General features: G+C 52.8%; 2 protein-coding genes across 2 annotated transcripts; both read right to left on the bottom strand.

Annotated features, from left to right (window-relative positions):
- Window positions 1–5: 5 nt before the first annotated feature.
- Window positions 6–4605, bottom strand: Cd79a (CD79a molecule). Its single transcript, XM_052169176.1, has 5 exons — window positions 4465–4605; window positions 2778–3071; window positions 2470–2588; window positions 599–667; window positions 6–467 (listed from the first exon to the last, which is right to left on the bottom strand). Exons 1-5 carry the CDS (start codon window positions 4532–4534, stop codon window positions 354–356), a joined length of 666 nt encoding a protein of 221 aa, XP_052025136.1. The 5' UTR covers window positions 4535–4605; the 3' UTR covers window positions 6–353.
- Window positions 4606–9875: 5270 nt separating this feature from the next.
- On the bottom strand, window positions 9876–14552 carry Rps19 (ribosomal protein S19). Its single transcript, XM_052169180.1, has 6 exons — window positions 14436–14552; window positions 13895–13965; window positions 13538–13638; window positions 10720–10903; window positions 10256–10310; window positions 9876–9941 (listed from the first exon to the last, which is right to left on the bottom strand). Exons 2-6 carry the CDS (start codon window positions 13963–13965, stop codon window positions 9915–9917), a joined length of 438 nt encoding a protein of 145 aa, XP_052025140.1. The 5' UTR covers window positions 14436–14552; the 3' UTR covers window positions 9876–9914.
- Between the last annotated feature and the right edge of the window lie 1353 nt (window positions 14553–15905).

The raw sequence follows: 15905 nt of genomic DNA on the forward strand, positions 1-15905 counted from the left end.
AAGGCTGCTTTGGGAAGGATTTATTATCACTTAAGTGGCCATGACAGATCTGGGAGGAGGGGGTGACACTAACGAGGCTGCTGTAATCAGCTCCCCTAGAGGCAGCGATTAAGGGCTCATTACCCACTAGAGAGGGAACCTGACTTGGGGAAGGACAAGATTACGTGGGAGAATAGGGCGGGGCAGTCTGGGGGGCAAGGGTGGGACACTGTGGAGACACAAGCACTGGGAAGGGGGGGGGACTTCAGGGGAAGAACAAACTAGCAAGGATGCTGGAGTCCGGCGCGTGGCAGGCAGGGGCGGACAGCACAGCACAGCAGGACTCGGAGTGGGAACGGTGGGGGGACCATCAGTCATGGCTTTTCCAGCTGGACATCTCCAATGTGGAGGCTGCCCACGTCCTGATAGGTGCCCTGGAGTCCCCTGGAAATGTCCTCATACATAGAGCAGTCATCAAGGTTCAGGCCCTGCAGGGGACAGAGGGAGGAGACATCAGTCCCCTGAGAGCTGGGGGCCCCTGCCTCCAGTCCACCCCAGGGTGGGACTCAGTGCAGACCCCATGCCCCACACCCCGAAGCCTGCTGCACCCAGTGCTTACCTCATAGAGGTTTTCGTCTTCGTAGTCATCTGGCATGTCCACCCCAAACTTCTCATTTTGCCACCGTTTCTGCAGAAGGGAGGAAGCAGAGGCGGCGTTAGCAAGGCCGGAGGTGAAGGGTTTTTAGACTCTCTCCTGCTAGCAAGTGCTTTCTCAGAAAGAGAAAGGGGCAATGCCCCCTCGCCAAAGCCACATGTTGGGGTCTGGCAGATTCTATTCTCTGTCCCCTCCTCCCTTTCTTCTTCTGGGCCTCAAACTTTGAGCAACCTTCCTGCCTTCAAGTGGTGGTCGGCTGCCACGCCACTCCACTGACCCTCTGAGGATCGCTATCTAGCAAGAGCTACCTGGGAACTCACTATGTGGACCAGGCTGGCCGTGACTCCCGAAAGAGAGAGAGATCTCCCTGCCTCTGCCTCCCGAGTGCCGCCAGCATCAAAACTGTGCGCCATGGTGCTGGCTCGCTACTGTTCTTCAGTGACAAGCAGAACAGCCAGCGAGCAGGGAGTGGTGAGATCATCTGTAATTCCAGTGCTTGGCAAACTGAGGCTGGAGCATTGTGAATTCCACACCAATATGATATATCTCTCTATATATATCTCTATAGTGAGTTCTAGCCCAGCCTGAGCAACACAGCAAGATGCTATCTTACCCTCCCCACAAAAAGAAAACAAAACAAAAAAATAAAACAAAAATAAAACTGGTGGTGACACATGCCTGTAATTTCAGTGCTTGGAAGGTAAAGACAAATCGAGCCAGCCATGGAGATATAGTAAGTCTGGGGATAGCCTAGACTAATATCTAGGTTAAAAAAAAAAAGTGAAAGCAAAGAAATTCCAGGAGGTAGCCCAAGCTGCTCAGTGTACCAGGAGATAGCCCAAGCTGCTAAGTGTACCAGGAGATAGCCCAAGCTGCTCAGTGTACCAGGAGATAGCCCAAGCTGCTCAGTGTACCAGGAGATAGCCCAAGCTGCTCAGTGTACCAGGAGATAGCCCAAGCTGCTCAGTGTACCAGGAGATAGCCCAAGCTGCTAAGTGTATTGCCATGCAAACCTAAGGACATGAATTTGGTCTGGGGAATCCCACAGTGGAAAGAAAGAATCAACTCCCGAAAGTTGATCCCCGACCTCCACGCTTTCATGTCCACAAACATACTGATAAGAAATAAATAAAGTGCGGGGCGATGCTGACACACAACTTTTTTGTTTTTTGTTTTTGTTGTTGTTTTGATTTGGTCGAGACAGGGTTTCTCTGTATAGTCCTGGCTGTCCTAGAACTCACTTCTTTAGACCAGGCTGGCCTCAAACTCAGAAATCCACCTGCCTCTGCTTCCCAGAGTGCTGGGATTACAGGTGTGCGCCACCACCGCCCGGCTTTTGTTTTGTGTTTTGTGTTTTTGTTTTTTGTTTTGGCTGGCACACAACTTTAATCCCAGCACACAGGAAGCAGAGGCAGGTGGATCTCCGTGAGTTTGAAGCCAGTCTTGTCTACAGAGTGAGCTCCAGGCTAGCCAGGGCTACATAGTGAATCCCCATTGGAAAAATAAACTAAAATGTTGTCTTCTGGCCTGAGGAGAAGCAGGGGCTCTGACAGGACACACCTTTTCCCCTTGTCTTGGCTGCATTTGCAGGGGACTCGCTTTGGCGAGCCAGGAGGACAGCGAGAGGGTATCTATGAGGGCCATGCTGACCCCATTTGAGCCCCATGCCCCTGGAAATCCTTTATTCCCAGCCTCCCAAACTTTGAAGGAAGAACCTCGGAATTCAGAGGACCTGCTGGACCCTGGGAGTCACAGGTCAGGCCCAGGTGAGCCAAGATGACTTGAGGGTGTGGCTCGGGGCGGCGGGGGGGGGGGGGGACGGGGGGGGGACTCACTTTGAATAGCAGCAGCGTCCCAGGTACCACGGCACAGAAGAGCAAGATGATCCCTTCTGCTGTGATGATGCGGTTCTTGGTTCCTTCCCCCATGTCCAGGAAGGGCCTAGGGACTGGCTCTGTGAAGACAGGGTGCTGTTCAGAGTCTCAGTATCCCTTGCTCTCCCAGCCCTGCCCCTTGTGAGGTCAGGGAGGCCCTGAAGCCACCATCTGCCTGGCTGGTTACAGGTCCGGGAGGGAGGAGCTAGGTCTGCTCCCAGTGTTCCGGAGGAAACAGGCTACCAAGGGTCAGCGCCCTCCCTACTCACTGCGCACTCGGAGGAAAGTGCCACAGGAGCGTTTCGTCACGTTCTTTTCTGTCACTTCGCACCAGTACAAGCCCGAGTGGCTCTTGTTTACTTCGGAGAAGATCAGCTCGCCTGAGGGGCCCTTTCCAGGACCCACCGGCATTGGGGGCCATGTGTTGTTGGACTGAAGGCTTAAAAACCACGTGACATTCGGGTTCCTGCCATTGTTTCCACAGGTGAGGCGCACCTCCTCGCCCAGGTTCACTGTCAGGGATGGTGGACCCCCTTCTACCTGCAGGGCCTGGCATCCGGGACCTGTGGAGAGAGGAGAGGAGACAGATGGGTGAGAGCTTGGAGACGGAGATGATCGCCCCAGCCCAGACCCCTTCACACCAGTACCCTCATGGAAATGGTACGCGGAAAAAGAATGGATGCCCGGAGACGCTGGGAGACACGCCCTGTGGCCTCTTTTTTTCCATTTCCCCTTTACATTTTGATGCACCCCCAACTAGCCCAGAGACTCTCTCAAGAAGACCTTCCCATTGGTCCCCATTCCTTTCAGCTCTTAAGAACCTCCATGGGGGTGGGGAGATGATGGTTGGGCACACCTTAGATGCAGGGTGGGCGGGGCTCAGCCGTACCCAGCCTATTGGAAAAGGTACCAGAGCCCAGTTCCCACCTCCCTGGAGGTCTCCTTTCCTGGCCTGGCCTTGTTTTCTTGTGCCTAGGCTGTTTCGTAAATGTGGCCACCTGCCAGGCAGTAGTGGTCCATGCCTTTAATCCCAGCACTCAGGAGAGAGAGGCAGGCAGATCTCTGTGAGTTTGAGGGCCAGCCTGGTCTAACAGAGCGACAACCAGGGCAGCACACAGAAACCCTGTTTGGAAAAACAAAACAAAGACACCAGTGTCCACCTAGGCACTTGGGACTGAATTCTGTCCGGGGCATCGGAGGAGACTGAGAGAGACGAGGGTGGATGGGTGGCTAAGGTGTCTGCTCTTGTGTTTATCGTGAACCCCTCCCCCCTCCCACCCCTGTTCTTGTCTTCCCCAGCACCACACTGGCTTGTGGCTCCTTCTGTGGACATAACAGGAAAAAGAGGAAGATTGGAAGTGAGGAAGAAAGAAAAGGAGGGGAACACGGCCCCAGCAAGTTCCTGGTCGGGCTTAAATCTCAGGCAGCTGGCCTCCAGTCCCTGGTCCTGAGACTGTCTTTGGGCACCGTGCACCTTAGGAAGCATGCCCTCCAGATGTAAGGCAGAGGAAAAAACAAACAAACCAAAGCTCTTTCCCTCGCCAACACCCTTCGCTACCTCCATGCCCTGAGGTTCAGTCAGTCAGTGCTCACCTCATTCTGACTTGTGGAGCTAAGGGCGTGTGTTGCCGGCCAAGGCAGTCTTGGTCCTAACAGTGGACTTACATCAAGCCTGTGCTTGGTACAGAAGGTTTTCCCTGATTCCCTGCTCCTATTCCTTTTCTTTGGGGGACAGGCAATCAGTAAATTGCCCAGGTTGGCCTCGCTAGAACTCATTACATAGCCCAGGCTGGCCTCAAATGCAGCATTCCTCAGTTTCCTAGAGCTCAGGCAGTACTTTAAGAGATGCGACGCTCTGCATCAACTGTCTGGCCACTGCTGCGGCCACTGCACCCCGCCCCACCCTGCCCGCCTGTCAGCCGCACCCCCCACGCCACCTTCCCTTCGGCCCATTACCCAGGCAGGCTTCGGAGAAGAGGAGGAGGAGGACAGGCAGGGCTCGGAGGACTCCTAGATCCCCTGGCATCGTCGGCTCCCAGTGAGTCAGTTAGTCTGGGTGGCCGTAGCCTTGAGGTACCAGATTTTACTCCCAACTCCGCCTCACTTCCTGTTCGGCCCTGCCGGAGATGGGCTCCAGTGGCCCTTACTCCTTGGTGTGCGCCCTGAGTGGAGAGGAACTGCCTTGCACCTGGGCTGGCCACAATTCCCTTGAGTCTCTAGTGCGTGGGGTCGGGAGAGGTTGGTTCAAGGCCTGGTTCTTCACTGCTGAACCCGGGAGAGGCTCCTGGCTAGCCGAGGTCCTGGGCGCCTGCTGCAGGCAGGTCCAGGGCTATCTCAACGTTGGCTTCTGCTCTCTCTCTCATCTGGTCTTTTCTTTCTAACCCCACCCCCTTTCTCTCTCTCTCCATTTTTTGAAACAGGGTTTCACATAGCCTGGCTTGGCCTTGAACTCATTATGCAGGTAGAAACTTTGTTTCTCTCCGATACCTTTGTTTTATTGTTTGTAATTGATGAAGCTTTATTTAATGTATATGAGAGTTTGCTTACATGTGTGCACGTGCGTGCCTGGTACGTGTGAAGGCTAGAAGAGGGTGACAGATCCCTAGGAAGTGGAGTTATAAAATGCCACGTGGTGCTGAAAGCCAAACCCTGGTCCTCTGCAAGGGCAGCCCGTGCTCCTAACGCCCGAGTCAATCCCCGGCTCTGAAGATGCTCTTGAAGTCCTGATCCTCTTGTCTCTGCCTTCTTCTGAGTATTGGGATTACAGATGTGCTCCACTGTGCCTTGCAAAATTTTTCTTTCAGTGTAAGAGATGACACCCAGGGCCTCATGCCTTCTAGGTGACTGGTCTGCTGCTCGACAACACCCTCCCCGCCTTGAAGTTCTTTTATATCCTCTTAATGGGGCAGAGACCATCCTCCACAAGACAGAGAGGAAACTGAGGCTCAGTGAGGAGGAGTGGTCACTTCCCAGTGCTGTACAGTCGATGTCGCTGACCTGTGGTGGTGGCTCATGCCTCTCATCCCAGATTTTGGGAGGCTGAGAATAATGAATCAAGAGGCTAGCCTGGGCAACATAAGAAACAGGCAGATTATGTCTCAAGGGGAAGGGATGGCAGTGAGCTCCCAGGCCAGCCAGTTTGGCCAGTATGTTGAGCTCAGGGTTCAGTGAGGAGAGCCTTTTTTTTTTTTTTCTTTTAAAGGTGAGGAATTAGCTGGACAAAAGAAAAACCTTATCTCAAAAATGTAGGTATAATTTTCTTTTCACACAGGGTTTCTCTGTGTAGCCCTGGCTGTCCTGGAACTCACTCTGTAGACCAGGCTGGCCTTGAACTCAGAAATCCGCCTGCCTCTGCCTCCTAAGTGCTGGGATTAAAAGTGTGCGCCACCGCCGCCCAGCTGGAAGTTTTGACTACCCAAAAAGCCAAAAAAAAAAAAAAAGGAAGAATTGGATGGCTCTGTGGCTCAGTGGTTAAGACCACTTGTTTTTCTTGATGAGGAACTAGGTTTAAGTCTTTTCATTCACATGGTGGTTCACCAACATACATATAAACACTAAATAAATGAAAAAAAAAAACCCATAAACTAAAAGCATCTGTAAACATTTCTTTAAAGCCAAATAGTGGCGGCGCACACCTTTTATCCTAACATCAGCCCACAAATGAAAACAAGAAGGGGGATGGGTGAGGAGAATGAGGAAGACATTTGAGGTCAGCCTTCGTCTCCACATGTTCTGCAAGCACAAGGCATGTGCACACACAAGTAATTAAAGAGAAAGCAGCAGATGGGGGTGGCGGCCTGCTCCAGTGATCTCCAGATGACCTGGGTTTGATCACGCTAAGGCCAGGCAGGGCCAGGGGCTCTCACACCCTTTTCCTGCCTCTGTGGGCACCAGACCAACACATGGTGCACAGACATGTGTACACAAAGCAACCACGCGCACACACACACACACACACACACACAAATTTAAAATGTTAGTGAGAGTCTGATTTATACTCAGGGAAATGAGGTCTGAGTGGGAAGTGAGCTTTTGAGATACTGTAAGTAGGTGGTTTTCACATATGTAAAGACATGGCAAAAATACATGTATTAAAATAGGTGTATTGGCATACACCAGTAATTCCCCAGTGTGACAGGATAAAGGCAAGTTCCAGGTCAGCCTGTAGACTTTGCCTCAGGAAAAAACAAACAGAAAAACCAAATCAAAACAACAAAAGGGAAGCAGAGGCAGGGGGACTGTCATGAGTTCTAGGATAGCCAGAGCTTTACAAAAGACCCTGACGCAGACACAGACAAACTGACCAACCCCAAAAATAGGGGCTCGAGAGATGAGAGATGGCTCCGCTGTTAAGAGCATTTACTGTTCTTGTAGAGGACAGGGGTTCATGCCCTGAACTCATGCAGTAGGTTACACCTGTTTGTTACTCCAGTTTCAGACAGTCCGACTCCTGGGGTACATGGGCACACGTATACATGTAGTGCACACGCATGCTCATAAAGTACCTCCCACAAATAAAAAAAATAAATGAAAAAACTTGAAAGAGGCTTTAGGTGGCAGCTGAGCCCTGTTTTGGTAGGAAAATGGCAAAGGAATTCCAAGGTACATTTGTAGGAGGGAGGACAGGCTTTGTAGCGAGGCTAGGCTAGCTGAAAGCCACAGAGTAGGGGAGAAGTCACTGGAGAAATGGGGAGGGGAGAAAACCTGGTGGAGATGATGCGATGCGGTTGACTGATCCCCCCCACCCCTACCCCACCCCCCAGACAGGGTTTCTCTGTGTAACCCTGGCTGTCCTGGGACTCACTGTGAGGACCAGGCTGGCCTCAAACTGACAAAGATCTGTGTCTGCCTTTGCCTCCCAAGTGCTGGGATTAAAGGTGTGTGTGTCACCATGCCTGGCAGTTGATTTGTCACCGTGCTGTTTGGAGGGACAAAGGTGGAGATGCATGTGCACTCCACATCATGTTTACGTCCTAGGGAGGAGGACTGGGCAGGGCTGGGGAAGCAGGGCACAGCTGGATTCACCCGCCTTAAAAAGAAAAGCTTTAAAAAAAGTGTGTGTGTGTGTGGGGGGGAGGCTGGGTGTTAGTGATGTGTACTTTTAAATCCAGCAGAGTAGGCAGGATTTGAGGCCAGCCTGGTCTACAGAGTGAATTCCAGGACAGCCATGGCCACACAGAGAAACCCTGCCTCAAAAAAACCCAAAAAGTTTCATTTTCATTTTATGTGTGCTGTCAGATCCCTGGACTTACAGATGCAGCATAGATGAAGGGAATAGCGCTGAGGACCGCTGAAGAGCAGCAGGTGGGCTTTTATGGTTTGGTTTTTTGAGACATTGTTTCTCTCTGTGTAGTGCTGGCTGTCCTGGAACTCGTTTGGTAGACTAGGCTGGCCTTAAATCCACACATCGGCTTGCCTCTGCCCGAGTGCATCACCGCCGCCCACCGTGGCAGGTGTTCCTAACCGCTGAGCCACCTCCCCAGGTCCTGTTTTGACTTTGTAGTGGTTGTGTGGGCCTTTATTCCTTTTTGTTTGGTTCTGTGCTGAGGGTGGAACTCGGAGCTCCTCCAGTGCCAGGTCTGCTACTGAGTTACAATTGGTTTTTGCATAACCCCTTTTTTCCTGTTTGTCTTTGCCATGAAGCTCTGGCTGGCCTGGATCTCCCGATGTAGATCAGGCTGGCCTCCAACTTGTGATTCTCTGGACTCTTGGCTTCCTAGTATCTTTAGGTGTATTCTGCCATTCCTGATTCCCCTGCATTATTCAAGCTGGGCCTTGTAAAGATTTACTGTTATTACTTTTTTTTTTGGGTTTGGTCGAGACAGGGTTTTTTTTTCTGTGTAGCCCTGGCTGTCCTGGAACTCACTCTGTAGACCAGGCTGACCTCCAACTCAGAAATTCACCTGCCTCTGCCTCCCAAGTGCTGGGATTAAAGGCGTGTGCCACCACCACCTAGTTTACTACTTTTAATAATGTGGGATTGCTCGTAGGCATGTGCACTTGAGTGAGGTGTCTTGAGACAGAGGCATTGCATTCTCTAGATCTGGAGTTACAGTTACCTGACATGTGAGTGCTGGGAACTGAATTTAGGCCCTCTGGGAGAGCAGCAAAAGTTCTTAAACCCTGGAGGCATCTTCCCAGCCATGGGTGGAGAGTTTTTGCAAGCTGCTTTGAGTGCTGTTTTACATGCCTGGAATATTTCATAATATAAAAATACTAGTGGCCAGACTTGCTGGGTGACTGTAACACCAACACTCTAAAAGGTGGAGGAAAGGGGCCTGAGAGTTTAGGGCCACTTTGGACTATACAACTATGACATAGGTTTCAAGATGGTCCTAAGAGCTCTTGGAGGCGTGACCCCCCTTTTTATGTAATATCACTAAGTGCAGTTGGCAGTTCGAGAGATTAGTTTCCCTTCTGCACAAGCTCCAGTGTTGAGGTAGGTTGTCTACCCATACAGCACAGCTTATCTTGGGGCTCCCAGTACCTCAGGAAGAGCTGGAATTTATCTTGTCCAACAGTGGCTAGCTGCTTCCCCCTAGTGGCTGAAGAGCAAAGCTGCAGCTAGGCCTACTTGGCCAGGCAGTTTATCCTGCCATGGGCCCAGCCTAGCCAAATGGAATTGTAGGAGCCTGAGGTTGAGGCCAAGGGTGGCCACGTGATTCTCACTGCCTTAGAGCATTCAGCAAATCACCAGGTAACTTTCCTTCAAATGCTTCAAGACACTTCAGAGGATTGCAGGCCATGGAAAACATCTGCAAATTGCTTGGCATGCACTACACTGGGAGAATTGCACATATCTCACATACAGGAAGTCACCAGCCACCTCCAGCAAGGGTTCTTCTGGGAGCCAGTTTACCCCAGTTACCATGGGGGAAACAAGTTAACAGAACATCTAAATCTGGGTAGGACAGATAGGCCTGGGAGGTTCCCATTACTGAGTTGAGCCTGGTTAGACTAGAGAGGGTTTATTTAGGCTTAGTGCATCCACCTGTCAAGTGACTTGGGTCAAATCTGCTGGACCACATTAGGGTGCTCCACAGTCTGGAGGAGCACCTCAGCTGGGGCATAGCACCATTCCATCTTCAGCAGAGGGGACTGTTAGGGGAGGCCAGGGTCACTCCCAACTGTACTGCTTTCTTCTCTGGGTATAGCATCACAGCTGTGGAGCACTGCCTTGCCGCCATACCACACCACCACTGGTGTCTTGCAACAATCACAATGCCTATTCCTCCACTACTAAATGAAGCCAAGAAGAGACCCGGAGCAGAACTGGTGATGGTTTAAGGCCAGTCTCACCACCAGGAGAGCTGGGGACACCCAGGGAAACCCAGTTTTTGAAAACCAAAACCAGATCCAGACCATGATTAAGAATGAGGCAATTTATTAACCCAGCATCCTTTGTTCTAATGCTTCTTGTTGGCAGCTGCCACCTGTGGAAGACAGAGAAGGACCAGGGTGGGGGTCAAGGTTTATCTTAGCTCACTAAAATCATACCCGCCTCCCCACTGTTGCAGACACCTCTAATTCTGTGGATTATACATCCAGCGCTCAAGCTGCCCACTGTCCTGAGGGGTGTGCCATGTTTGTCTGTACAGGCTACAGGCCCAAGTTTAGAGAAGCCCTGCACCACCCTGGTCGCCAGTCTGCAGCCATTACAGTCCACCTTATCCCCCCCTCCTTTCCCAGTGTGGCCTCCAGCCCTCCCAAGCTATGTCCCATCAGAAACACAAAGTGCACCTCTCACCTGTCCAGCGATCCTGTCCAGATCTCTCTGTCCCTGAGGTGTTAGCTTGCGGCCCCTGTGCAAAGGGAAAAAGAACCAACTTGGATGAGCACAGCCCAACCCCCCCAGGGGTGGTGTAGAGAAAAGTACCAAGTGATGGAACTGCATTGTTTGCCAAGTCCCACCTGTGCCCAAGCCAGCAGCATCCTAACGAGCCAGGGCAGGAGAGGGAGACCCTTGGGAGCTGACGGGGTGTCGTTTGTGCAAGCATTAGATCAAAAGCCCCGAAAAATCAATTGGAAAAAGTTAACGAGCAGGCTAATGAAAGTGGACAGTCTCTAAATTACCTTCCCAGAGCCAGAGGAAGTCAGCCAGAGAGGTCTGGGTGAGGCCCTCACCAGTGCTTTCTCAAGACCCTGGACCTCCACTTACACCCCCCACCACTGGGCAATGACTACCCCTGGCCCAGCCCCAACCCTGCATACCCATCTTGGTCCTTCTCCACCATTTTCAGTCCCTCCAGGGCCTGGAGGACCCGGCGAGCCACACTCTTAGAGCCTCTGCTGAAATGGCTGGGCCTGACACCATTTCTCTGCCGTCCTCCATAGATCTTGGTCATGGAACCAACCCCGGCACCACCACGGAGGTACAGGTGCCGCGCTGTGGAAGCTGGGGGCGGGGCAAGAGGGAACCTGAGGTCATGTGCTTGTCACTCACTGTGTGAAACTCATTTTACCAGGAAAACTGAGATCATGTACCCCAACTGGGGCTTGACACCCCTGGTTCCCTGCCCCTCTTCAAGGCTGGCCCCGTGCTCCGGACATGCCTCAAGTGTGATCATATTTATGTGCCCAGGATTACTGTCCTTGGGCATCCTCGGGCCCATCAAACCAGCTTCAAAGCCAAGGCACCAAGCCCAGGCTGTACCCCGTATTCTTCACTTCTGAAATAACACAACAGTCGAGAGCCACAACATCGTGGAGCCCCAGGCAATTCGCTTCCCGTGCGAATTATCACTAACTTCCCGTTAGTGATGAACACTCCTAAGGAAGACTCAGTCCTCCTTCAGCTGTCCAGGTTCCATTTAGCAACGGATGGGCACCCAAGACATCACTCCACAGCCTGCCTCTGTTCATTTTGCTCCATTTTTAAAAAAAGCCAGCCCCGTATCAATGCCAAGATTTACAGTCATTTCCCACCTTCTTGCAAGGCAACATCACCAGGTCACCCCAATCCTGTCTGCTGGCACAGTGGGTGCTGGAATCTCAGCACAGCACCAAGGACCCAGCCAACTGCAAGCACAGTGGACAAACGGAGGGAATTCTGCAAGGCTAGCTAGCTCCTGCAATGGGGATTTATCTGTCATCTAGTGGAAAGCACCCGTCAGCTGATAAGGCTTGGGCTGCTGCTCCTGAGCTTGTGCGCACTCCTTCTTTGACTGAAGAAAGAACTATTTAGAGGCTGTAGGTAGCAAACAGTCTATTTTTTATTACTCTCAACAAGACCTGGCTTTTGCTCATTTTAAGGGCAGAACTTTAGGCAACGCTACCGAATTGTTGCTGGCATTCCAGAGGGCTGCTGAGCCAGGGCTCTGGTCCCATGGCGTCTGACCATGGGAGCTGCCCAGGAGGGACGGGCATCCTGGATTTGAACTTACTTGCTGACCAAGGTTTCAGGAGACACTGCAGCAGGTTAGCAACACAACTTGTGCTAGGCGCAGGTGGTGACCCCATCCTGACCAAGCCTGTCTAAGGAATGGGATGTAAATCCTTGTTCATTTCCCTCCCCAACCCTATGGTAAACTTCTACCCAATGGAAGCGGGTTTCCCACCAAGGTCAGACTAACTCACCAGGCCAGGACTCCATGCACAGCCCCAAGACAAACATGAGCCCACTGCCCTACTGCACTCTAGTCCTAAATACAAGTGGCAGCAGAACAGGCCAGCTCCTTATGATCCAGAGGAAACTGTTAACAGTCTAAAAATTAATTCTGAACAAACTACCTTTGAATGAAGTAATGCCATCTCTGTAGCCCCTTCTTCAATGTCATGACAATGGCTATAATCTGATCAGAGCATAAACCCAGATGAGAGTCCCATTAGACTCCAGAGCAGATATAAGTACCAGAAAGTCTACAACCCAAACAGAGTAGCTAGGAAAAGGGGGAAAAGCCTTCTGGGGTTCAGGAGAGGCGACAGCAGTTGGCAGAAGCCGCACACCCAGTGAGGTCAGGGAAGGAATCATGGACTCTAGAGCTAGCCCCATCCTGCATGGGATACCACTGACTGTCTGGAACAGAGCTGGGGTCAATCCTCAGGAGGCAGAAGGCAGCCTGGTCTACTTGGCAAATCCAAAACCAAACAGGGTGTACGCAGTGATACTGTTTCAAAATCACAAACCAGCAGGGACAAGGATGGTAGCACATCACCAGCGGGTGGACCTGGACATGCCAGTGCCCCCCCCCCCCCCGTACTGTGAAAACCAGACAACCAACTCTGTCCATCCCAGAGGGACCACACAACAGGCGCGCCATTCTACCCAGAGAAACCCAACATTTTTCCTCTTGCAATTCCAACTCCACAGCTGCCCTAATCTACCACCTGAAGCACTGTCAGCGCCATTGGAAGCTTGCTTCCACGAGGCTGTGTGAAGCGCACTCTCTCTGCTAGGCCTCACCACCCTTCCTCACATCACCCTCCTTCTTAAAAATGCATCGGCAGGTGGAAGCACCGACCTTTTCCCACACTGTGGAATTGACCTTTTGGTTTTCAGAGGCTGTGTTGAGTCATGGTGGTCCCTGTGCCCATGCCAAAGCCTGAAACAAAGTGGATCCCGTGGACATTTAATATAAAGGCAGAAATGGCTTCCCGTGACCTGGGGAGTCCTCAGGCTGGGGCCCTTAGCAAGGCCTGAACCTGAATTGCAGCCCTGGCACAACCCAGTCGTAAACTCCCCACCAGCTAAAGCTAGAGACAACAGAATGCACACAGCATCCAGGTAGGATCCATAACTCCTTGAGACCCACAAAAAACAGGGGCACCCCAAAGTTTTACTTCGGGCACCACATCTCTAAGTTTCCTTTATAACAAGGAGTGGCATTCCCAACCGAGCAACCAAACAGGACTTGACAGAGATATTTAAATCTAGATGCTACACCATGGACACAGAACTAATAAGACTCTCAAGCAAGCAAAATATGGACCGACACTCACTTGCCCGCAGATTTCCTTTCTAGTTCAAGGCTACAGCTATTAAAACCACGAGGTCCGCCTCCTAGTGCAGCCGGGAGGTCTGGGTTCTTACCAGCTCGTGTGTAGAACCAGTTCTCATCGTATGGGGCAAGCTCTTTATGTTTGGCCAACTTCACTGTGTCCACCCATTCGGGGACTTTCAGCTTCCCGGACCTAGGACCAAGAGAGTTGAGAAATGCACACGTCAGAAATTCCCATCTAGATTTCCTAATCCTCCCCCCTTATCAAGGTTGGATTAAAGAAAAGAAATAGGGGCAAGACAGATCCTAGCACACGAACGATCAGACTTTAAAAAAGGAAGCACGGTCGCCGCGGGCCCAGAAAGAACCCCAACAAGCGGCCATCGCGACGATGACACGTCGGGGTCACGGCTCGCTCGCAGGGGTCAGGCCTCCGCTCCGCCACTTACTTTTTGAGGAATGCTGCCAGAGCTCTGACGAACTCCTGCTGGTTAACGTCTTTTACAGTAACTCCAGGCATCTGCGAACGGGGCAAGCACGCCGAGTCAGGTTTGGTGCAAACCCCCGGCGCGGCTCCGGGTCAGCACGCGCGCTGCTGCTCCCCGACCCGGCCCGGGGCTCCGGCGTCCACGCTGCCCCATCCCGCCGGAGCCGCACTCGGCTCCTGGAGATCCCAGAGCTGCCGGGCGCCCACGCCGCGCGGATCGCAGCGCCGCGGCGTGGTGACCGCGTGGGCAGCGTCCCGCGCACGCCTCTCCCCCAGCCCACCCTCCGGGCGCTCCGCTCAGCCCTCGCTGCCCACCTAGCCCTCCGGGCTCCCGGGCTGCGGCGATCAGGCATGTCCGGGCCTGCCGCTCGCACGTGGCCGCGGCTCCAGGGGGCGGAGCGGCCCCGCGCCGGGCTTCCCGCGGTCCCCGGCACGAGCTCTTGGGGCAAGATAGCCCGGCCCCGTGGCCCCGTGCACAGCCGCGTCCCAGAGCCCTCGCTTACCGTGCGGCCTCCGCGCTGCCAGCCAGGGGAAAGGGAACGACGGGGTTTCCCGGGCGCACAAGTCGGGCGTCGAGTCTCGCGAGATTTCGGAGTGCTCGCGAGAGCGGCTAAACCAGAGGCCTCCGCCTCTCTGAGGGCGAATATGGCTTCGTCTCCACCAAAATGGGAGGGTCTGTAAGAGGAAGGGGTGGAGAAGCCAAGAGAAGGGGCCGGGGAGGAGAAGAAGGGTCCGTTTCCTCTTTCCGTTTCCTTGGGCGTGACCGGAGCGCGTCGGAGGAGTCGGCCTTCATTTGAGCCCTGTGGGTCTGGCGGGAACAGGAGAGGCGGAAACTACTGAGGGCGGAAGTGCGGGCGAAGTTGAGAGCGCACGGAAGGAAGGCGGGATTTCACGCAAGACCCTACTTCCTGGCCGGAAATGGGCGTAGTAAGGGCGGAACCGTGAGAGGCCACCCTGGGAAAGGGCAACGTGACATGTGGCCACCAGTGCCTTTTTGTGCGAGCTTTCGTATTCGAGACGCCAAGATTTACACGGAAGCCCCACCCTTCTTTGGGCGGAAGTTGCTTCAGCTTTGATGGTAGCGGAGTGGAAAGGCGGCCTTGGAGGCGGGGAGGAGATTAGGGCGGGGACGAGGAGGCAGAGGCGGGCCCTGGGCGGAGGTTCAGCCCCGCCATCGAGTGCCGGAGTCTGTTCAGGCCGTCAGACTCCCCGTCTGCCGCTTCCGAGTCTTCCACGCCGACTTGTGCAACTTTATTATATCTCTGCCTGCCTGTCTACCGTTTGGTGTTGTGAGACAGGGTCTCATTATTTAGCCAAGACTCGCCGGGGACTTTTTAATTTCTCTAAGGCTGGCCTTGAACTCACGATCCTCCTGCTTCACGCTACAGGAGAGTCACTATGGCCGGGTCTTAGTTTGTTCCGCGCCCCGCCTCCCCCCGAAGCTTGTGTTGCATCCGGACGATTATGCATTATTCAAGATAAAAAAGAAACGGGGGCCATCGAGATGGTTCACTTGGTACAAGTTCTTGCCGTGCAAGGCTGATGACCCGGATGATGATAGGATTCTTGGAACCCATGATGGTGCTAGAACCAACGACAGAATTTTGTCCTCTGACTTCCACAGGCTCGTCCCAGGGACAGGCGGACGTTCGTGTATCACACCTCTACACTCACACTGAGATTTAAAATTAGAAAAAAATATTAAAAAGAAATGAATTATGAATACGTAAGATGGAAAGTCAAGCCGGCGTGTGGGGCCGGAGAGGCAGGTGGCTCAGGTCTTTCAGAGAAGCTGAGTTCGGTTCCCAGCACCAACACTGGTAGCTCACGATAGCTTGTCATTTCACCTCAAGTATGCACATCCGCATACACATGCAATTAAAAGTAAATTAAAAAATCATAAAATCATAAACACCTAGATGCGCATAGCGAGGCACACCTATAGTCCTGACACTCAGGAGGCAGAGGCAGGA

The sequence above is a fragment of the Apodemus sylvaticus genome, chromosome 1, assembly GCF_947179515.1.
Source record: "Apodemus sylvaticus chromosome 1, mApoSyl1.1, whole genome shotgun sequence".
NCBI classification, from domain to species: domain Eukaryota; kingdom Metazoa; phylum Chordata; class Mammalia; order Rodentia; family Muridae; genus Apodemus; species Apodemus sylvaticus.

Coding starts and splice junctions, on each gene's coding strand:
- Rps19 (XM_052169180.1), bottom strand. CDS start 13,965: ATGCCTGGAGTTACTGTAAAAGACGTTAACCAGCAGGAGTTCGTCAGA. Junction 13,639..13,894: donor CTGGCAGCATTCCTCAAAAA/GTAAGTGGCGGA, acceptor TCTTGGTCCTAG/GTCCGGGAAGCTGAAAGTCC. Junction 10,311..10,719: donor GTGGAGAAGGACCAAGATGG/GTATGCAGGGTT, acceptor CCCTTTGCACAG/GGGCCGCAAGCTAACACCTC.
- Cd79a (XM_052169176.1), bottom strand. CDS start 4,534: ATGCCAGGGGATCTAGGAGTCCTCCGAGCCCTGCCTGTCCTCCTCCTC. Junction 668..2,469: donor GGACGCTGCTGCTATTCAAA/GTGAGTCCCCCC, acceptor TCCCTTCTGCAG/AAACGGTGGCAAAATGAGAA. Junction 468..598: donor AAGACGAAAACCTCTATGAG/GTAAGCACTGGG, acceptor TGTCCCCTGCAG/GGCCTGAACCTTGATGACTG.